The following is a 24,902-nucleotide window of genomic DNA, read 5'->3' on the forward strand; positions in this document are numbered from 1 at the left end:
AACAATGCAAATGTTCACTTGACAACTTTTGTGTGTTTTTGAACAACTTTGGGACTCAATACATTGACACCTTTTTTCAATAACAAGAAACTGTTATGTGGTACACATGTTCATTTGAAATACCCAAGATACTGTAAATGTACTGAACTGTCACTCACCGATCACTCTGCATGATCTGGTAATGATCACATGATCATTACCAGATCATGCACATTGTCAACAGCTTCTGGAGTGATGGATCTTGCAGGTCTTTCACAGCATGGACTCCCCCCCCTCCCTCATTTAAATTCTGTTGTCCACTTCTTAACCATGTAATAGGAATGAACATCCACCCAATGTTGTAACCATATCCTCATGAATTGCCTTTGGTATTACTCTTTTTTCCCAAATATTGGATGGATGACTGCATGTTGACTTGTGTCCATCTTTCCTCATTCACACAGCTTTGTTGACTTCACGACCTGTAATTAAAAAAAAGATGTTATTGAAACTGCATGGAACTTGGCCAGTTACAGTTTGAAGTGTTATACATTGAGTATAGAAATTTTTAGCACTGTACCACTACCCTTTCATACCCACGCCACAAACTTTTCAAATTTCCCTCATAAATATAGAAAACAATAATGAGCCCACCACTAATAAAGTAAATAATGGCACTTGGAGGGTGGGGAGAAGACAGGTTAGCCATCTACCTTGGTCCTGAACATTAAGTAGGTAGTCTGTACTACTACCATGAACTACAGAAAAGAGGGAAAAGACAGTCTTAGTGAGGCTGCTTGTTCTGGGATCCATGCTGGCTTTTCACACTCCCTAAAACTAAATTTGAGAAAAAAACAAAGCTGACAGTATTCGATGTAGTGACCAAGATCCTGTACAACTAGACAACATTGGAAAAGTTTTCAAGTGAATTTTTCCCATTCACGCTAATGGTGTGAATGTAAATTGTTTCAACAGTCACAACTCTATTAGAATCATTACATCCTCAACTAGAAATAAAATTCATTTAAAAGATCCTACACCCTTTAGTGGTTAAATGTTTTGTAAATCTCTAATTCTCCAAACATGGCCTGTAATAATGGTACCAGTCTGTCCTCCCACCGGTGGAAGTATAACCTATAAATATAAGTAACTGTATATTAATTTACATTGTTTACACTTTAATTTCCACTGCCCAGAGGATAATAGACAAGTACCTTAGTAGTAACAGTATTTTATTATGTGGTACTTGAATTAAAATTAACACCTTCCCAAATTTTTTGTATGACTTACAAATACTGTTTCTTCATTTTTACTGTAATAAAATGCAATGCACTTATTATTTGAGATTATTAAAAAATCTAAGCACTTCAGCCTGAAAGAGTGAAATCTGTGTTTAATTTTATTTTATTATTAAATCCTTCATTGCATTTCTATCTTTATGCAAAAACTATGCAGAAGAAAGAATAGCAGTATTATCTATTACAGTCAAATAATCATGGCCAGGGTTTCACACATATAATGATATTTCTAGAAGGAATACAGATAATTCTCAGATATTTCGCAGTGCCACTTTTGTGACTGAATTGCTGTCCTTATTATAGTGAGTATGAAGTGTAATAAGGACAGCAATTAATTTGCAAAATAAGTGGTACAGGAAGTACCATAAAACCTCTGAAAATTATCACTTTTAGACATTAAAGACTTAGATTTTCACTATTTTCCATATTTATTTACTCTCCTTTGTTGGGAAACCAACATCTTTATTTCTTGTGTAACATAAGGGTTGCAGAGCTTGGAAACTAAGCACCTTAGAGGAAACTTGATTGAGGTGTTTAAGGCTCCGAGAAGCATAAGCAAAATGAATAAGGATGAAATTTTCATGGTTATAAATGATTCTAGAATGAGGGGCCATAATTTCAAGTTATGGGGAGGGGGAGATGTTTAGACTGGATTGCAAGAAGTTTTATTTTAGCCAGCGAGTTAAAAATTACTGGAATAAGTTACCTACATAGGTGGTAGAGGCTGACAGTTTGGGGAAATTCAAAGGTAAGCTGGATAATTACCTACAGAAGGAGGGAAACGCATAGGTTGTCTATTTCCTTTTCTCTTATTATTTTTAAAAAATTTTTTTTGGCTGGAGAAGCATATGCCAATGACTTCCTTGCACCACACCTAAAGAAAGACTGTGCTTCTTGAAAGGATCCAAAGATGGGTAACTAACCCAAAGGATAGGGAAATCAAAATTGAGAGTAGGAGTGTGCTATAGGCCTAATGACTCTGATGAATATAATAAGATATTGTACAGGGAAATAGAGTGGGCCAGTAAATCAGAGAGTCTTATAATGGGGGATTTTAATTTCCCAGATATTGACTGGAATTTGTGGGTTGGTCACTCGCACACTAGCAAGGCTTTTGTGGATTTATTGGATGATTGTTTTCTACATCAGCATGTTCGTGAGGCAACAAGAGGGAGCAATACTCTTGATCTGATTATCAGTAGTGATTCTTCATGCATTAAGAATCTGCAGATAAATGAACCACTAGGTGGCAGTGATCACAGTGTGTTGAAGTGGGATTTACTCAAGGAGATAACTACCATCAGAGGTAAAGGGAAGGGTTTTTGTTTTCGTAAAGGCGACTATGATGGTCTGAGACAGTATTTAAATTCTATATAGTGGGACCAACTGATGATGTTACCAACAGCAAACTCAAAATGGGAAGCATTCAAGGAACTAATCTTGGAGGCTACCAGGCTTTACATACCAACTAAGAAATATTGTACAAGGATTAGGCCTAAATGGTTGTCAGATGAATTAATGAGACATGTGGCAGAGAAGAAAAATGCATGGGATACATACAAATTAATGGGTGACATGGAAGCCTATGATAGATATAAGTTGGTCTGTAACCAAGTCACAAAGGAGATTAGGCAGGCAAAGGCAGACTACGAAAAATCCTTGGCAAAGGATGCAAAGAAAATCAGAAAAGAGTTCTTTACATATTTGAACTCGAGAAGGAAAGGGATGAATCAGATTGGTCCACTGGATATTGATGGTTCAACAGTTGAGGATCCTGCTCAGGTGGCTAACAATCTAAACGAGTATTTTGCATCTACATTCACGCATGAGGAGTTATTCAGGAAGGAGAATGATGTAGGTAAAGTAAACATTGGCAGTGAGCTGGATGATTTTGTAATAACTGAGAGGAAAGTGGAGGAGAGATTGTTGAGGATAAACATAAAAAAGGCACCTGGGGTGGATGGGATCTATCCAGTTATATTAAAGGAGGCAGCAAAGGAAGTATGCAAACCCCTAGCCATAATTATGAGAGCTTCTTTGGACTCAGGGGAGGTACCCATAGACTGGAGATGTGCAAAAGTAACCCCAATTCACAAAGGAGGATCAAAGGCTGACACAAGTAATTATAGACCTGTTAGTTTAACTTCTGTTCCAGGTAAATTAATGGAGGCACTGGTTAAAGAAGCACTGCAGGATCATCTAGACAAGAATTCAGTTATAGCTTAGACGCAGCATGGTTTTGTTAAGGGCAGGTCTTGCCTGACCAATTTGATTGGATACTGTGATGTAGTCACAAAAGAACTGGATGCAGGGAATAACTTTGATATTATATATTTGGATCTTAGAAAGGCTTTTGATACTGTTGCACATGGAAGACTGCTGCATAAATTGGAGCTGTGTGGCATTGGAGGCAAATTGCTGCTATGGATAAGGGGTTGGTTGAGTGGCAGAAGACAGAGAGTGGTAATCAATGGACACTGCTCAACGTGGACTAATGTTATTAGTGGAGTTCCTCAAGGTTCAGTGTTGGGTCCGTTGTTGTTTTCGGTGTTTATGAATGATATTGATGATGGGATATCAAGTTTAATGTCCAAGTTTGCAGATGATACAAAGGTTGGCAGGGTCGTTAAGGACACTACTGACGCTATGCTGCTGCAACAGGATCTGGAAAGGTTGAACAGATGGGCTGAGAGGTGGCAAATGAAGTTTAACATTGACAAATGTAAAGTACTACATATGGGAAACAGTAACCCCAGAGCAACATATCAACTCTGCGGTACTACACTGACAGTGGTGGAGAATGAAAAGGACCTGGGGGTAATTGTGCAGGCAGATATGAAGTTCTCTGAGCAGTGAAGACGATCTGCAAGAGTAGCTCATGGTGTCTTGTCAATGATATACAGGAATTTTTCTATCAGGGATAAGGAGGTGATTATTCCCTTGTATAAGGCAATGGTTAGGCCACATCTTGAGTACTGTATACAGGTCTGGAGGCCTCATTTCAAGAAGGATGTAGAACTGCTGGAACGGGTACAGAGAAGGGCAACAAGATTAGTGAATGGAACAAAGGGTTGCTCTTACGAAGAAAGGCTTAAGTTTTGCAAATTACAGAGTCTGGAGACTAGGCACCGGCGAGGTGATCTGATAGAGGTGTATAAGGCTTTGAATGGTTTGAGCATGCTCAATGCCAATGGGATTCTTCATCTTGCTCAGAATAATCACCTCAGAGGGCATAAATTCAAATTGAGGAAGGACGGATGTCGGATAGATGTGCGGAAATTTGCCTTTGGCCAGCGGGTGGTTGGTTGGTGGAACCGACTTCCATCACTTGTTGTTGAAGTTGATAGCCTAAACAAATTTAAAGCTCAACTGGACAGGTATTTTGAACGAACAGAGGGGTGAAATGGGAGTGGGGTTTTTTTTTTTTTGGCTGATGCTGAATAAGCTTGCTTTCTTGCATCATATGCCTCTACTAATGCTAATGCTAACTCGCATGGTGAGATCCGTGAAAGGGCGTCCATATGAGGAAAGTCTTCGAATATGTGGGTTGCAGAGCTTGAAAACTAGGTACCTTTGAGGAGACTTGATTGAGGTGTTTAAGGCTCTGAGAGACATAAGCAAAATGAATAAGGACGGAATTTTCAAGGTTATAAATAATTCTAGAACAAGGGGCCATCATTTCAAGTTACGGGGGAGAGGAAATGTTTAGCCTGGATTGCAGGAAGTTTTATTTTAGCCAGTGAGTTTAAATTACTGGAATAAGTTAACTACATGGGTGGTAGAAGCTGACAGTTTGAAATTCAAAGGTCAGCTGGATAATTACCTATGGGAAGAGGGAAACACGTAGGTTGTCTATTTCCTTTTCTCTTATTATTATGTTTTAAAATTTTATTCTTATTATTTTATTTTTGCCTGGTGCATAAGCCATAGGCTTCCTTGCACCATGTGGCCATTGTTAATACTACTAGTACTAATTATAATAATAATTATTATTATTAGTGTGGCACAGGATAAATGCACATGCATTCAGGCCTTAGGCAGAGGGATCTATTTAAAAAGTCAGAGACTGTGTCCCATGGACGATAGTGGAGTAAGCGGCACTGTTTTCCATATGGCTACCACAGCTGAAGGTCAAAATCACCCAGCCCAACCATCTGGAAGTGCTTCCTGCACAGTTGCGCTAGTGATCACCCAGGAAGTAAGAAGCCAATTCACGAAGTGGAACATCGAAATGAATACATTCATCATAAAAGCATGCTACAAAGTAACGAAACTGGAGATAGACATGGCAATGTACAGGACAAAGCTACACAACAAGTGGTTTGAATGTTTCATGACTGTTCAGATCACCAAACAGCGAATAGCAGACCAGAAACAGACTATTGCCAACAATAATCTGATAGCTCCTGCAATTTAAAAAAACAATCAGCAAGATGTGAGCAACCAACTACAAACAACAACGAATGCAATCACAATGGAACCAGATCTGGAGGAGGAGGAGGAGCAGCTAGTACGAGAACTGCAACCTGGAGCAGCCGAAATGGAAACAGACAAGATCGCAATATTGTGAAGAGAGGAAGAAAACCCCAGCAGAATTCAAGGAAATGGACCTCACAAACACCTACATCATACTGAAGCAGAAACCCAACAGAATCCTGTGGTAAGTCACAGACACCTCAATAAGTGAATAATACCAAGTTATCTTAACAACAACAAAGTCACACTAGACACCATCTGCACAGTTATTTACTGTGCCACTGTAGCACCACCAGGATGAATGGAAGGGAAACCATAGAACAACATAACACAAAATGCAAAGACAAGGAACTACCATCCTGGGAAAGATAGGTCAATTGCCCCGGTATCAGTGGGGTAACAGAAGTAAGAAGCTAATCAGAAAAGTGAAGACCATCCTCAAGAAAGACAGCATCCACAAGACCTAAAATCAGAGGATTGAAGAATACCTTGACACCCCTAAGCAGAAACTCATGGCACTCAACAAGTGACTTTGCCATTACAGGGAGAGTGCTCAGAGAAAAACAGACAACAGGATATGTGATGAAAACCAGAGAGCCTTCTACAGGAAAATTGGACAAGAGGAGAAGGAAGGAAGGTAATGGAAACCCCAACCAGAAGGCACTCGAGGAGTTCTGGGGCAACCTGTGGAGTAGCAAAGTTAGCCATAATGGCCATACCCCTGGATAGATCTAGCAAGAAAAGGAAGAAACCCAAGAAAGTACAAGAGATGACAGAATGGGAGATTTGGGTGGAAGAGGTACAACAGTCACTCAAGAAATCCCACAACTGGAGAACCCCAGTTATAGATAGTATCCACAACTACTGGTACAAGAAGTTCAGCTACAGACACAGTTCACCCAGATAATAATGCATCCTGACACAATCCCCGAGTTTGATTCAAGGAATCACTTACCTGAAGACTGGACAAAGACACCGCAAACCCCGCAAAATACAGACCAATCGCCTCTCTTTCAGCAGTGTACAAGATCCTGACCAGCTGCATAACTAAGAAGATATCAGACCACTTGGAGAGTCAGAACATCATTGCCGAGCAACAAAAGGAATGTAAGCAGATGAGCAAAGGATTCGAAGAGCAATTGACCATTGATGCTGCAGTTATGGAGCAAGCCTACAAGAAGCACTGCAACCTATACATGACCTAAATTAACTATTGCAAGGCCTTCCACTCTGTGCCCCATAGCCAGCTTGTAGAAACACTGAAGATCTACGTCAACCCAATACTGACACACTTCATAGAAACAACCATGGCAAAATGTGAGACCACCATCATGGTCAAGAACATTATGGCCAGACTGATACTCGTAAGAAGAGGAATCTTCCAGGGAGATGCCTTGAGCCAATTTGGTTCTGTCTGGCACTCAACCCACTGTCAACCATGCTTGATAACAGCAAGTATTGATATACCCTAAAAGAAGGGAGGAAGAACCTGTTCTCTCTCACCTGATGTACATGGATGACAACAAACTCTGCACCGCAACTGAGAATCAACTCCAACAGCTACTCCGGTCCACTGAAGGGTTCAGCACCGACAACAGGATACAATTTGGCCAAGACAAATGCAGGACCCATTGATTGTATCAAGGACGTCTAGTTGGATGAAACTACTAGCTGAAGAGTGGTAAAGAGATTGAAGCCATGATAGAGGGAGAGACATACAGATATCTGAGGATGATGCTGGCCCACCAGTTAGAACACAAGGTGATCAAGGACCGCCTCATTGAGAAATATTATCAGAGACTGAGAAGCCAGTTAAAATCAAAGCTGAATGTCAGGAACATGGTCACAGACATAAACACTTATGCAGTCCCAGTACCAACATACCCCTTCGAGATCATATGTTGGACGAACACCAAACTGCAGGAGATAATGAGATAGGCCAGAGTAATGATGACCAAGGGCTGCCAACACCACCTGAAATTGGGCACTGAGAGACTGACTATAGCCCATAAAGAAGGAGAGAGGATTGACTGGCCTCATTGAACAAGAGAAGGTGATTAAGAACCTAAAATATTACTTCCAGGAAAACACAACACAACACCAATCTACAAATCCATAAGAAAGGCAGACAAATGGCACACAACACTCAGCCTCAACAAGGGGACCACACTCACACTGACAGAGAAACAAAGATGGGTGAAGAAGGCACTCATTGGCAGACATTACAATGACCTCCATCCAGACTACATAAATAAGATGGCTTCTACACTTGGCTAATGAAAGGAAAGCTCTTCCCAGACACTGAAGAATTCATGCTCGCCATCCAAGTTCAGGTAATCAACACCAGGAACTACAGGAAATACATTGCCAAGGACAACGGAGTTACAGATGACACATTTCGTCGATGTCATCTGGCCCCAGAAAGGATCTAGTACATCACCACAGGCTGCAGGGTGATCACCCAGATGGAGAACACCCACAGACATGACCAGGATAATATATCAGAATTTAGCACAAAAATACCAGCTGAACAAAGAAAGCTTACCATATTACAACTATGAGCCTCAGGCCATACTAGAGACCTCTACTAACAGGCTGTAATGGGGCTATGCTGTAATAACAGACAAGATGATCCTGCACAACAGACCAGACATAACCCTCATTGACAAGAAGGAAATGGTTACCTACCTGATTGAAATATATGGTGCTCAATATCAGCAAATTCCAGAAAAATATGAGGAAAAGGTCAGGAAGTACTCAGACCTAAGACAGGGAGTCAAAGAAATGCGGCATATGAAACAAGTAATGACCATCCCAATCACCATGTTCTTATGGAGGCCTTTGGCATGGTGCCAAAGAAACTCCATAAGAACCTAGTAGCATTAGGCCTCCCAGAGAACACTTACATGGAACTCCAGAAAGTTGCGATCCTGAACACCTGTAGGATTGTAAGATTGTATTATTATTACTTGATAGACAGTAATAATAATAATAGTAACTGGTCACAACCAACCACCCCGTGCACTTGGTTCCAGTACCTGTCATGGGACAGAAGAAAATCCCATAAAAGAGAAAAAGTTTATAATAATAATGCCATATACCTCTGTCTTGATTTTACTGATTTTTAGTAAAATCAACACCATTAGATATCAGGACTCTTCTCCAGCCTTTAAACTTTATATCCCCCTGCTCCTATTGATTAGTATAATATCATTAGCAGATAGCTGTCACCATGGGACTTTCCCTTTAATCCTCTCTGTTAATTCAGCCAAAATCATGATAAATAGGTGTGGGTTTAATGCAGACCCATGGTGCAGACCAACTCTTAAATGTTCCCTTTTCCCTACAGACACATTTGTAATGGCCCTTTTATACATATCCTGGAGATCTCTAATATACCCATATGGGATCCCTTTTCTTTCCACTCACACCCCACCATATTACTTCCTTTAGCCCACCATATACAGGTTGTCTCAAAAATATTGGTACAAACGTTTAGGGGAGGTAGGTAACATCTAAAGGAATGTGAATCGCATAGGAACCCATAACTGGAAACGTCACGGAAAAGTAGTAGCAAAGGCACAAGAAGTAGAAATGACACAAGACAGTAATTAGTGGCAAACATTTATTTGACATAATATTAACAATGGATTACGAGATGGATGCATTTCATGATGTTACAACAGATGCTCAAAGGCTCCACCATGAGATGCAATGTATGTGTGACACCGACGCAGCATGGATTGGCCAACACGGTCGAACACATCTGGAGTTTCTTTGACATTAGCAGCATCAGTGCAGACGAGTCTCGCCACGAGATCCATTTCCGTCTCCACAGGTGGTTCATACACGATAGATTTGAGGGCCCCCCACAGAAAGAAACCAAGGCTCGATAAATCAGGTGAGTGTGGGGGCCAGGCAACGGGTTCACCACGGGCAATCCATCGACGCCCAAAACGCCTGTTCAAATGGTCACGAACACACCTTCCATAATGGGCAGGCGCCCCGTCATGTTGAAACCAAATGTTGCATCTCACATTTGCTGGAACATCGTCAAGTAACCCTGGTAGAACTTTTTCAAGAAAGATCCGATATTTAGCGGAGTTCATGCGGGATGGTAACAGGTATGAGCCGACTAAGCAGTCACCAGTCATACCTGCCCCACATTTATTGCGAAGCGATTTTGTGCCGCATGGGGGCGCACACCGTGTGGGTTGTCGTGAGCCCCCACATGAGCATTGTGCATTGAATAAGCCTTCCAGAGTGAAATAAGCCTCATCCGTGAACAAAACATAGGCTGGAAAATTCAAGTCTTGAACACTTTCTTGGAGAAACCACTGTGCAAAAGCCACACATGCAGGATGATCTTGGGGGAGCAGTAACTGAACCCTTTGGAGATGAAAGGGATGTAAGGAATCGTCGCGCCAGACACTGCAATGAGACACTCCTAAGGCAGAGGCAATGGCACGTGTGACAAATGGTGGTCCGGTACATGTCTGTCTGGAAAGCATTCTCCATAAATTCGTTGAGCAGCTCGTCCATTGCCCTCTGCTAATCCATACACTAGGTGCATGTCTGCCAGCTCACAGTTTGTATATCGATGCATGCTCTTCGTGCAGTGACTACTGCTTGAATGAGTAAACCAGAAATTTTCCCTCTCCCGAACTGATGAACAGCGCTGTGTACTGACTTACGGTGACGTTTCCAGTTATGGATTCCTATGCGTTTCACATTCCTTTAGATGTTACTTACCTCCCCTAAACATTTGTACCAATATTTTTGAGACACCTTGTATATTACTTCCAGTGACCACCATACTACTTTCCTTCCATAGGCCTCTAATTGAATAAAGATGATGTGCATTTCTATCCTCTCCTCTCTGAACTTTGTTATTAATTGTTTTAATTTAAAAATTGCCTCAGTAGTCCTAACACAAAACCAAACTAGTGTTCTGAGATTTCTGATTCCTTCTATGTTGAATATGCCTAGAATTTGCTGTGTTGTTAAGCTCTCCCTGGAATAACCTTATAGTTGTAGCTGATATTACAATCGTCCCAAGTCTCCTCTTCACAACATAAAGTAATCTGAGGTCAATTTATTCCACTCCTGAATGGATTATCAAATGTTCCTGTTAATTGCTGGAAAAAGTGTTTGCACTTGCCATCTCCAAAATTGTCTCACTGATATCATTTCTCTCACCACAACCTAACTCCAAAGGAATATGCACATAACTTTTGAGGATTTTAGCTTCATTCAGTGTTGCTTCATTTTCTTCCTTTAAATTGCTTTTCAGTTTTCAACATTTGCAAACTCTTTAAAATTAAGCGTATTAAAAGATGAATATTGAAAATAAAAAAATAAATAAATAATATATATAAAAAACAGGTTTACCAAATTTTATTTAGATATAGGAAGTAGGGTCACAAGATTATACCCTCAGAAGAACTGAATAGCCATCAGTTTCATGTATTCTTAATCTTCAGTTTTGCAATTCAGCTTTGCACTTCAAAGTATATGAATTTGCTGGATGGTTCCATAAAAATATCAGGCAGATTATAGTAAAAAATACTAATCTAAAATATAATGGAACTAAATTGAAATTTTATTCAAAATAATGCAGCTTTTATAATTTTTTTTTTTTTTTTTTTTTAATAGAGAAAACATTTCTTATCTAACAGATAAAAGGTATATTGAAAAAAAAAAATTACTTTGTATAAATGCAATGTGGAAACTTGTATTCATCGGTCCATAGAAATTCAAATTTATTAAAACAGTTTGATGTTTTATTATCATATGAGAAGATAAAGATTACAGATTTAAGTAGAATATAGGTTAATATAGAATATAACCTAAACAGCAACAGTGGATATAAAATTTACATGTTACAAAATTGCCAGTGATTGAGCAAGCACCTGACATTTCTCCACGCACTATTTGCTCAATTTGTTTACCAAAGAGTGAGCTCAAAAACTGGACTGCCTGGGTTAAACCATTCAAAACTTGGCAGCCCTGATTGATAGCAGAGCTTAATACTTGCTTGTATATACATTTCATTCTTGTTTATTCTGTAGCCCATTCTTGTCTGTTTTAAAATATGTTCTGAGCTTTCAACACATTCATGTTAATAACTATTTACAGGTTCTAACACTTTTCATGTTTGGGGTTTTCATTAAAAAAATAATTGAGGCTTCATGGAAAAAATTATGGTCAAAATTGGATGATTTTCTAAAAGATTCAGAAACTGGTGGGGAAATAGTTGAGGACAGGAAAGAACTGATATCAGCTGTTGATCTTATAACTGTTTGAACCAAGGAGGTGAAGTAAGTTGGGTACAGAGATTACAGTTGAATTAATGACCAAATTGAAAATGATTTCAAATTTCCAACTGATAGGGAAATTATGAATAGCACCTTAGATGATGAAGAAAATGGTCAAGGAGGAGCCATTCAAATGAATTTGAGAAAATCTGAGGATGTTATTTTGTTTTAGCACATGTATTGTGAACGGGCTGTAGAAAATTATATACCAACTCAAAGCTTTGTTTGCTTAAACAAATTTAGTTCTTTAGAGAAGAGACTAAGTAAAGGTGATTTAAAATTAAAGGTGAATTTTTTTAAAAGATGAATACTGCATTGTGTAATGTTTTGAATAATAAATACATATGTAAACTGATAATTTTGATACTTAAAAAGTGCTTTCATATAATCCTGCTAATTCAAACATTGAAGTTATTTGCATAATTTTGTTCAGATTATTAAAGCTGTTGCATTATGTAACTTTTAGTTTTCTGATTGTATTCATTACACTCACTAGAAAAGCATATATGCTTTCCATGGTTCTGCTGAGGTTATTGCACGTGGAACTAGCAGTTACAAAATATTGTTCTGTATAGTTAGTTACGATAGAAAATGAGGAAAAGTGTTATAATCAGAGGACTTGTTATACCAAGGAAGTTGGTTGATATATCCGACTTTTTGCCTTCTATATCAGAGGCGATTTTTTATTAATTTACAGTAAAACTCACTTTAAGATATCTGTGCTTTTCAAAAACATCGCACTACAGAGATAATACTAAACATTTATAATGTTTTAGATTAAAATATAACAGAGTATTATTAGCATTTTTTTTTTACTTAATTTAATATTTAGGTAGAAGAACAGAACTTGCGTTATGCTGTTGGTGCAGTACTTGATGATGGAACAGATGATAAGGATAAAACAGTAATGAAGATGAAGTCATTGGGTTATAATGTAACCACATTCCCAGCTGTAGAGAATGCTGTAATGGTAAAATTTCCTGATAGGGGTACACTTTCAGTTATGATAGCAACAGAAAGAGTTTACCCAAAACTAAAAGAATATCTTAAGGTATGTAGAAATAGTTTTGATTCAGTATGTGATTGCATTTTATAATAATCTGATATGATATGTTTTCTTTATTTATGATTTGAGCTAGACATACATATGAGATTTGGCAATCAAGTTCCCAGAGTGGTTGCAACAAAAAGAACACATAGTGAAGGAGCTCAAAAATGGTTTTATTTTTATTCATAGTAATCACCTCTTGATTAAATGCTCTTATTACACTGTTCTAAAAGTTTCTGAAAAGAGTCAGTGAATGCATCCAAAGAGATGACAATCAGTTTGGCTGTTATGTTTTTCTTTATGTCCTCAACATCCTGAATTTCTTTCCTTTGAGAACAGTTTTCACCTTTGGGAAGAAGTCTGTCGGTGCAATATCAGAAGAATAGGGTGGATGGCTGATCTCTACACTGGCATATTTCATCATAAATGTCTTCACAACAAGTGTGGAATGGGCAGGGACACTGTCATGCAAAAAGAACCAGCTGCCTTTCTCTCATTTGTGGCTTCACCTAGGAAATGCACTTCGGTAGTATTTGAAGCACGTGTACATTCTATGTGCATTGACTTTCTCCCCTTCAGGTTCATATTTTTTGTGAATCACACCTGTTAGTTGAAAAACAAGATCAACATTGTCTTGATCATGGACCTATGTAAACAAAACTTTTTTGACTTGGAAATGATTTTGAAGTCCATTGCATATTCTGACGTTTCATCTCTGGGTCGTGTTGAAACACCCAACACTCATCTCCAGTGACAATACAGTCGAGGAAATCAGGATTGTCTTCACAAGTTTGGATGAAGTCTTCTCGTGATGACACTCTTCTTTGCTTCTGCTCATCTGTGAGTCTGTGCAGCAAAAATTTTGCACAGACCTTAATTATTCACATCCAGCTCATCAGCTATCATTCTGAGGATCAAAAACATGATCGCTTGCCACAATTTTCCAAACTTTTGCAACTCTATTTTCATTTTGAGAGGTTGAAGAGGGCATCACGAACATCCTCACAACCTCTTCGAATTGATTATACCATTCAAACACACTAGTATGACTTAATATTTCATTACCATAAACAGGTTTTAACATTGGATCTGCTTCTGTTGCAGATTTTCCCAGTTTGAAGCAAAATTTAACATTTGTTTGCTGCTTCGTTGCAAAATTATGGCCCAGAACTTCAGCACTACTAACGAAACTGGTTGTTACTTGTAACTGTCAGCCTACTGGATAATCTCTGCACCACCATCTGTGGTAGGAAGGTGTCACTTCCATTTATTTTCAAACTCATCAAACATGACTGCAATCTGGGAACTTCTAGTTTTACCAGTTGTCACTAGTTGGGGGATGTCAGGAATCAAATTCCGTGAGAGACTGAAAAAATGTTTTAAAGGCCTCTTCATTTAAGGCCCATAGTTAGCCAGTTTGGTTGGAAGAAGTAGGGGCTCTCATAATTTATTTTGGGTTTTTACTTTATAGAATCTTTATAAAGGTTTATAGAAGTTAGGATCAGTTGGGGTTAGCTGGCTGACATATGAGAATGGGTGAAAACTCACTTTTTTTGGGGTTTTTAAGGCCACAAACATACAATTATACAGATATAATGTGATAAAGATAAGTGCTGGCCTTATGATCAAAATAGTTAAGTTGCCAAAAAATCCCCAATCAGTCAACCAAAGTACCTCTGAACCAATCAATCAAACCATTCAGTATCTCTGAAGCTGTTTCTTAAAATGCAGTGATTTAGCATTAGTTGCAGCAAATGATGCAAGGAAGCAAGCTTATATAGCATCAGAAAAAAAAAAAAAAATCCCACATTACCTGTCCATTCCATCTAATAATGTTTCTAATTCTTCCTTAACTTTATTCAATCTGCCCACTTCCACAACACCGGATGGAAGTTTGTTCCAATGAACAACTACCCTCTGGCTGAAAGCAAATTTTCACACATTTATCTAAAACCATCCTTAAATTATTTAAGTTTATGCCCCTGCACTTGGGAGCATAACCACATCAGAAATTGTGGACCATACTTTTTTTTTGATGATGTTATAGTGTAAGAACTATGCATGTGATGATCAATCATTTTCTACTTAGAATTTCCTCTGATTTCAGTCCCTCAAAAAATGCATTTAATTAACTAACTTTGTTCTATCAATATCATAGACTTCTTGTAATGTGAAACTGGTAAAATTATCATATGCTGTAACATGCTTATTTATGTGGTTTACAGGGTATCTATTGATATGAAAATACCGGATTTATCCTAGAAATTAAAATCAGATACTGGAATATTTTTTCCCCCCGCATATCTAGCACACCTTTGGCAGTCTGCAGTTATCTGCACAGTTGCAAATGATAAAGGGAGGGAAGTAGCTCACTCTTGCCAGTTAAGAAGAGGGCACTTGTCACTTGGGGCCATATTCATACATATAATATGACCCCAAGTGACAAGCAAGTGATTATTGCAATTTTCTTATAAAGCAGCTAATTGCAATATAGTGTTGTTTTCTAATTTATACAAGGAAAATTAGTTCTATACATAAAGAAAGACACTTTACTTGTATATAGAATTAACATATTAACAACTAACCTCCCCTTATCGCCTGGTCACTGGTGGCACTGCTCCTGTCACCAGTGACCAAGCGATAAGGGGAGGAGAAGAAAGCCACCCTCCCAGGGCTAAAAGGGGCAATGATGGACAACACGAAACAGTTCACCTGTGAATCTCTTGATCCAGATTTCTTAGACAGGCATGGCAACCCAAATATATCTCATGCAAAGCGACAAAAAAAAGAAGGTATGATAATACTGACCCCTCTTTTTAAAACTATTTCACAGACTACCTATTGAGTAAGCTCCCCCCATTTTTGATAAAACAATTGTCTCAAAAATGCAGTTGGCCCTCCAAAAATGATTCTGGTGCTAAGATATGGTAGTTTATTAGTGGAAGTGAAGACATGCTGAAACATTATAGTATAGACATTACTGTAGCAATTAAGGAAAAGCAATGTGGAATACTCAGCAAAGGCATGTTGTCGCTGTATGCAACAACATGCCTTTGCTGAGTATTCCACATTGCTTTTCCTTAATTGCCACATGTAATTGCTACAGAGAGACAATGCCCAGCCTACACTGCTGTTGCCACCACTGATCTTTCATGGAAATTAGGACTTTGTCTTGCCACATCCCATATTCCCCTGACTTCGTCCTCTATTCGCAGCTGAAATCATTTTCGTGTGAAATCCATTGCATATGGTTTCAGGAGCAAAGTGAGTCCTTCTACGAAAATGACATTAGGGTTCCATAAAAGATGGAAGAAATGTTTTTTGGGTGGTGACTACATAGAGAGGAAGTAATATATGTTCCAAATCTCAACTTCTTGGGACACTTAGAACATGGTCAGAGGAAAATATTTTTGATATTCCCCCATATAAGCTATTGAGCTATATGTTAAAACATGATAAAGAACATATTTATTTATTTTAATAAATGTTCTTTATCATCTATAATTGTATGTACCTGCTAAAAAGAGGGTATCCATATCTTTGGATATTATTTTCTGTTTAATATTCTTAATCCGTGCAGAAAAGCTGTCTCTTAACACTATTAATTCAGTGAACTTTAAGTTGCGTGAACTGCTCTTACCAAGTACAGTTATGTAAGTTGGTCAAGCAATGCATGTGACAGCTGGTGACCAACTTTAGAGCAGTTGAGAGAGAGAGAGAGAGAGAATGTAGTATAGGTATAGCATTCTGTCTCCACATACATGCAGTCAACAGTTTTCCTCGCATTTTTAGTTATTACCTGTATTGAGCCAAATTAAAAGACAAAATATGTAAAATTTTTATCGTGCATTCCATACTCAAATAGCCCACAGATCAGTTTGTATATTCTGTTTTATTTTATTTTAGGTTATATTTTATTAAATATAAAAATAGCGAAATGCTTAAGTATAGAAAATTCCTTAAAATACAGCACGCGTTACTTCTCATTTAACACCGCCAACTGAAGACGTTATAACTTAACGAAAGTCTGTCGTCACAACTATTGGCAGTATCAATTCTTTTATGTTCCAGATTAACTATTTTCTACTTTACGACAACCAGGGATGCAGTAGTGCACTTCTGCTTCCTTGCGCTTATTTTAAAATTCCGTTAAATTAAATCTCATCCCACCTTAATGCATTAACTTAACCATTCCACCTTATATTTAGCCATCAGTCTTTGCATAAAACTATTGCAGATTATATTCAAGGTGAGTACTGCACTTTAAGCATTTTGCTATTTTTATATTTAGCCTATTATAAAAATTCTATAACTTTATACTTGTCAGTTATATTTTATTTATTTGTTTGGAAATTTTTGTATATCTTCCTCCCCTCTCCTTCAAAGCTGTGCACATAAAGGTTTATAGGGGGTGGTGGAGGCCAAAATAAAACATAGGAATAAAAAAAAAACGTAGAGTTACTTATGAAATTTAACTCATTCATTCAACTAGTGGTGGGTGCAAAATTCTCAACTTTCCATTTTTCAACAAAATATTGATCTGTTTCTTTTAGTAGGCTTTTTTTTATCCTAGATAAGTGTCTTCTGTAATTCTCTTCATCTGTTTTTATTTTTAAGTTAGCATTCCTTTTTCTTTTAGTTCAGTTTTTTTCAGTACTTAAAACTTTAAATATAATCTAAGCAGGAGTTATGTGCAGTGACACCCTGATTTAGAAACATCACATGTTCCAGAGATGTAGTTTGGCAGGATTTTCCTATATATATATATATATACACACACACACACACACACACTGAATGATCACTGAATTATGACCACCCCTATGAAAACTGAATGCAACCCGTTGACCACGTGTGGTACAAGAGTGTGAAGTTAATCGACCTACATAGAATAGATTAGGTGTCAGTGGTGGTTCAGTAGGTAGTAAAATTCCGAGCGTGATGGGTAAAAGGAAGGATTTGTCGGACTTTGATAAAAGACAGATTGTGGGTACTCGACGAGCTGGTGCCTCGATTTCCCAAACGGCTGAACTGGTGGGGGTGTTCGAGAGCTGCCGTAGTTAAAGTGTACCAGGACTGGCGTCAAAATGGTCAGATAATGACCCAACGGCAAAACTGCAAAGGTCAGTAAAAGGTGGATGTATGTATGTATGTATTTGTCTTGGGCGGCACCTGGAACGTTAGTTCATCTCCGCCTCGTTTCACTTTTAAATTAGAGGATTCTGCAGAAATGGCCAGAAGTGAACTGGCTGTTTGGCTACCCGGAGTCAGCAGGTCAGAGACGCGCCAACACCACCACCGCCACCACGGGAAGATAGACCAGGGGGCTACCAACCGGCGGCAGCAGAAGAGAGGGACGCCAAGAGCCCAACAAAGTACGAGCCATAAATAGTAAAAAAAAAAAAGGAACTTATAGAACTATACAAAGATTAAATACTGTACAAAAGATAACCTCAACAGATTGAGGTAAACACAGATGATACTTTGAAATGTCAAAGTAAACAATGAAAGTAATCTTATGCATATTAACATAAAAAAAAAAAAATTAAGGATAACAGTACCATTCAACCGACAAAACTTTACACAAGCCTAGAAGCAGGCGCAAACCTTATAAACAGTTGAGGTTAAATCCAGTAAGTCCTGCAGTCATTAGTAATAAAGTCACAGTCAGTTAATAGCCATCCGAGCAAAGGAGCACAGGAATTTTCATCGCCAAATTGAGTTGTAGTTGGACACTTGTAGAGTTTCAAAAAAAAAAAAAAAAAACACACACAGAGCACAAGTCCAGAATTGTAGATCTTGTTGAGAAAATGGACGTCATTGCAGTGAAGGTGAAGAGTCTTGAGCTGAATTTGAAACATTCGCATGTGTAGTCATTGTAGAAAGGATTGCGAGCCTTTTATTGAAGGTTGCCTTAGCAAAATCCTGAAGAGCGCGGTAACTCGTGGAATTTGATACAAAATTAGGTTCCAATCCTGATGAAAAGTTGGGAATTGCATTCTGCAAAATTACTCGAAATTCATTGTATGAGGGACAAGAGTACAACACGTGCTGCCAATCTTCCACACTGCCACAATGGCAGACTTCCGTAGGAGACAAGTGAAATTTAAACAATTTCTTATTTAATGATCAGTGTCCTGATATCAAATAGGAGGTAAACAAGTCAAGACTAAACCAGACTGTAGATTTTTTATCCGTAAGAGAGTCAACTTCAGGAAAAAACTTACGCGTTACACTGCCCAGTGTTGTGCCATCCCACCTACTCTGCCACAAATTGATCAACTCTTGCCAAATTCTTTGTCGTTCAGCTTTAACATCGACTTGAGTGTTAATAGAAATACCAAGGATCTCAGTGGGAATCTGACGTTTCAAGCTATAACATAAGCCTCTGAAAATTACGTAGAGATCGAGTGGTAACGTCCTGGTTAAAACCTGTAAAGCAGATGTTGAAACTGTTCGACAAATCTTCAAAATACAAAGTAACATTGTACGCTGGATTGACATCAATTTTGATTGAAATTGTACAGTCCGCACCCTATGGAACCAAGTGCCAGCAGCATAGGCAACCATAGGGAGAAACACAGAGTTATAGTAGATTCATAAACATCTTCTAGAAAGACCCCACTCAGTTCTAGAAACTCTGACAAGAGCACCGGTGAAATTTCTGATCTTAATTCGCAGATTGGATAAATGAAGGAGAAAGTTTAACTTGCTGTCAATAGTTATTCCCAAAAGTTTAATTTCCGTTATTAGAGTATTTGTCTATTGTTTATTTTAACTCTTGGTGGTCGACGAACGTCCAATTTAGAGCCAAGGATCATAATTTTTGTCTTAGTAGAACTAATTTTTAACTTATTTTCAACTGTCCATTGTTGAAGATCAGATAGAACTTTCTCAGCGGATATTTCAATAGAAGACCTTGAATTGCCACCAACAAGGACTGTCAAATCATCCGCATATGCCATGATCTTCACGTTGTCAAAGGTTCGGGTAATCTAACCTTGCAGAACAAAGTTCCAGAAAAGTGGTCCTAAAATGGAGCTTTGAGGACACCCTCGAAAGACCTGACGCAAAATTTGTCTGTACTTAGATCTGGCGGTGATAAATCTGTTAGAGAAATAGCTCTTAATTAGAAAATAAAGTTGCTGGGAACATTCGGCATGATAAACGTTCGAGGGCACTTTCCCACCAAAGGGAATCAAAAGCACCTTCGAAGTCAATAAAGATAGCAAGAGTATACTTGAAACTGGAGTGTTCAACAGAAGAAATGAAGTCTACAAGGACATCCTCGCAGGACCTTCCAGGAGTGAATCCGTATGGATTAGGCGCAATTAGTCCCCGTTCCAATAACAAGTTGTTTAATCGCAGGGCAATTTAAACGTTCTAATAGCTTACCAAGGTTGGCCAATAAGGCTATAGGCCAATGAGACCTCGGTTCCTGGGGGGGCTTGTCTGGTTTCCTAATCAGCTTGATAAGGGCTGTCTTCCACAGATCTGGGAAAGTCCCAGCATCTAAACATTTATTGAAAAGTTGTAGAAGTATACTGGGCTTAATCTTGGCAAGCCGTATAATAAAGGTACTCTCCAGCATGTCCATCCCTGGGCATTTCTTAACTTTCACTTGTTTGACTGCTGTGTCCACCTTGATGGCACTAAAAGGCTCAGTCTTAATTGAAGAAACATACAGAGAATTGGCAGAACGAATATTAGTTTGAAAATCAGAGTCGGAGCTCACATTGTCCTGTAGAAAAAGATTATCTAGAATAATATTTACAGAATCCGTCCAGTTAGTGGTCTCCAGACCATTGTATATGATCGATTCATACACTTCTTGTGTAAATAATTTATTTCTTACAATTTTATAAAGTAGCCCCCACGGGTCTGCATTACCAGAGTTGTACACAAATTCTGTCCAAGTTTCCTTCTTCCTGGTAGCAATTGCCTTCACATAACGTTTCTTGAGATCAACGTAATAATTATGAAAGATGCAAACATCAGCCTGAGACAAATGACGATTGCGCTGATAGGTGCGTCGAGCGTGGTGGACCTGTTTCCGAAGCGAAGATAATTCTGACGACCACCAGGAACAAGTTCTGGAATTGAGACGTTTTTTCCTTGATGATTTATATGATGCATTAATCAAAATTTTATGAATCTGTGTTCCAGCTTCAGACACAGACATGTCGTCAAAATGAGAGTTAGTCAGTTTGGAGAAATCAGCATTTACAGAATGTTCAAATATGTCCCAATTAATGTTATTAATTGAGAAGCGAACATACTCAGGCACACAGATACTCGAATCTGAGGGACGAGAAGGTATGGAGACTGAGAAAGAAATTGCCCGATGGTCACTTGTTGTCCAGTTAGGCTGTACTGTCCAATCGTTGATAGCTAGATTACAGAAGGAATTTGAAAAAGTGATATCAATATTTGATTCTCCGGAGAAGCTGGAGAACGTAGTGAACTGTTCAGGTCTGTTAAAGATCTTCATATTATTATTAATAATAAATTCTTCCAGTAATTGCCCTCGAGCATCAGAGCGTGCACTAAACCAAAACTTAGACTTGCCGTTTACATCTGCTGAAATAAGGACATTATGAGGACCCAGAAAATTCAATGTCAATTCTAAATAATTTAATGAGTTATTTAAGTCTTCAGATGGAGGGCAGTATATTGAGATGATATAAAAGGTCATGGTAGAATATGTGACAAGAATACAAGTTGCAGTTTGGTGACAGAGACCATTAATGACAGTTACATCAATTTTGTTGTTTAATACAACAATACAAGTCTTCGGTTGCTGGTGAGCAGGTTGGATTACTCGGGTGGAAAGAGAATAACCTGTGATCTTTGAACAATCTCCCATTCGCCCTTTAGCAAAATATGGCTCTTGAATAGTGATGATGTCGATTGAGTTTTGTTCTGCTGTTAATCTAATCTCGTCCGAAACAACTCGAGAATGATGCCCATTGATCTGCATAAATTTCAGATTAATAAACTGAACACTAGGCAAGTTCGTACTATTAACATCACCAGCAGGGGAATTATTTACACTATATACTGGAATTGGGTGTATTACTCATCAGCAATCCTCAGTCGTGCTGTTTCCAAGGCCTTTTTGTAGACAGGACAGTTGCTATCTCTCACCGAATGGTGAAAGTCATGTTTTCCTCTCTTACAATTGATACACGATGGCTCTTCGTTTTTATTAGGACACTTGTTAAACACATGACCACCATGCGCACAGTGACTGCAAGACGGGGACTCGTGCGTGCAGTACTGAGCGGTGTGACCATATCCCAAGCAGTGAAAGCATTTCGTCACAACAGTATAAGGTCTCTGTCTATGGGAACTCCAGGCAAGAAATATGCGCTCCAGAGTAATTATATGTTTGTAAATCTTGGGAGAAAAACTAACAGCCCAGTTTACAGATAAATTTTACCTTGCTTTAGTTGAGAAACGAAAGAAAGTTCCGTTCTTAACCTCCTCAACTGTAAAATCCGAATCGCCAAGATTTTTGTTATATAAATTTTCAAGTATCTCGTCACGTGTCAATTCCTTTGGGACATCATAAATGAGTACAGTGGGGTTTCCCTTTCAAGGAATACCTGAGCTGATACCTGCAGATGTAAAAGACTCCGAGGAGGACAGACACTCCAGATCTGCTTTAGAGGCTGTTTCCAGCAAGACTCCTTTGTTCCTCACTAGCCTAAGAGACTTGATCTTAATATTTTTTAAACCGATTTAAGAGTTTTAGCCACCAATGTCTTAACGTCAGCACTTGACTTACAATCATTGTTTTCACAGGCGCCTCCGTAGCCAGGTGGGAAGGAGCAGCAGCAGTGCATAGCACACGCTTCTTGATTAGACCGGGGTTCGAGCCCGTCACCACCAAATACGGAGGATGCAGAAAGGTCAGGGAATGACCACCGCATATCCCGGAGCAATATGGCCTTAGTTGCTAATGCTCCTAAAAACCAAATAACTAAATAACTAACTGTTTTCAGAAGCTCTAAGAATTAAGACATCGTCAGGTTTCACTTTAGGAACATTAGCAGCGGAACGGGCAGCATCAGCAAAGGTCCTGACAATAGAGGTGTCATTAGCAGCGTCTTCCTGCAAAGTTGAATCATCCGTGACAATCGGGGCAGGGGACACATCATGTCTTAATGTAGGTTTGTCTGTAGAGGAACTGGCACTAACAGATTGTTTGGCCAAACAAGCCATATTTGTTGTTGTTATACCAGAAAATGTATTTATAACTCTTTCCAAAAGATTGGTACGTGTATTTATTTCTATGTTTAGGGCCTTTAGCTTTTCGTTCTCTCGGTGGTGGAACTAAAGGTGGATGTTAGAGGTGAGTGCCGGGTCCGACGACTTCTACAGGCGAACAGGTGCAGCACTTTTGAAGAGTTGACTACGCAATACAACATGGGCCAACCCAGTACAATATCTGGCATGACCATGCGTCGCACGCTTGCACGTATGGCTATACCAGCAGACAACCCCTACGGCATCCTCTCCTAACTAAGGTTCATCGGCGTAAAAGATTCGCCTGGTGCAAAGAGCATTCAAGTTGGACGTTATAAGACTAGGTGTGCTGGTCAGACGAGTCACGTTATTTACTCCACACCGTGGATGGTCATGTATGCATCATCACCCATTTTCAATCCACTGCAGGATGAAGGCCTCTCCAGCAACTTTCCATTTCCTTCTGTTTTGAGCACTGGCCATCCGTTTACTACCCACAAACTTCTATGTCCACAAACTCATGAATTTCATCTATCCATCTCCGCCTTTGTCTTCCAGGTTTTCTTCTAGCTCCTCTTGGGTACTATTCTGTTATTTTCTTAGTCCATCTGTCATCATGTCTTCGAGCTGTGTGTCCTGCCCAGGACCATTTTAGTTCTTTAGTTTTGATAAGAATGTCCTTTACTTGAGTTTGCTGCCTAATCCATGTGTTTCTCTTCTTATCTAACAGTCTGATTCCCAATATAATTCGTTCCATTCTTTGCTGGGTAGTTCTCAGCTTCTCTTCCATTCTTTTGGTGAATGCCCAAGTTTCACTTCATAGGTCATGGTGGGGAGTATACATTTGTTCATTATTTTACGTTTCAGACAAACTGGGATATTGCTCTTCAGTATGTGACTATATTTCCTGAATGCTATCCATCCAAAATTTATGCTTCTCTTTACTTCCAGCCATTGATCATTATTACAGCTAATAACTTGTCTCAGATAAGTATATGACTCCACCTTTTCAATTACTGCTCCTTCAATCATTATTTCCCTTTCTGTGGCATACTTGTTCATCATTACTTTTGTTTTAGCCATATTCATCTTTAGTCCAAAATCCTTACTAACTCTGCATAACTGATTAAGATTTTCCTCTAATTCTTTGGGATCATGACTTACGACCACAATGTCATCTGCAAATCGTAAATGCAAATCGTTCACATTGACTCCTTTCTGCGACCAGTCTAATCTTCTGAAAGCCTCCTCAAGGGCAGCAGTAAACAGCTTCAGAGATAGTGTCTCCTTGTCGAACTCCTTTTCTCGATTTTAAATTTCCTACTGTCTTTGTCTAGTCTAATAAAGGAGGTAGCATTCTCATATATTTTCTTCAAAATCATAATATGTGTTGTATCTATGCCTTCTCTTTCCATTGCCGGAAACATTACCTTATGCTGTAGGGAGTCAAATGCCTTTTCATAATCCACAAATGCCAGGCATAATGGTGTTTTATATTCATCTGCTTTCTCCATTAGCTGTGATATTACGTGA

At 38.8% G+C, this 24,902-nt stretch overlaps 1 protein-coding gene across 1 annotated transcript in view; it reads left to right on the forward strand.

Moving 5' to 3' along the window:
* Positions 1-24,902, forward strand: part of LOC150076236 (testis-expressed protein 264-like) — a 37,937-nt gene that overhangs the window by 3,964 nt on the left and 9,071 nt on the right. The window contains exon 2 of the mRNA XM_090387426.1: positions 12,903-13,121. Within this exon, the coding sequence (XP_090243552.1) occupies positions 12,903-13,121 (219 nt within the window). The remainder of the gene's footprint in view (positions 1-12,902; positions 13,122-24,902) is intronic.

Source organism: Mastigoproctus giganteus, chromosome 13 (genome assembly GCF_048544385.1).
Source record: "Mastigoproctus giganteus isolate SK-2022 chromosome 13, ASM4854438v1, whole genome shotgun sequence".
In the NCBI taxonomy this organism is placed as follows: domain Eukaryota; kingdom Metazoa; phylum Arthropoda; class Arachnida; order Uropygi; family Thelyphonidae; genus Mastigoproctus; species Mastigoproctus giganteus.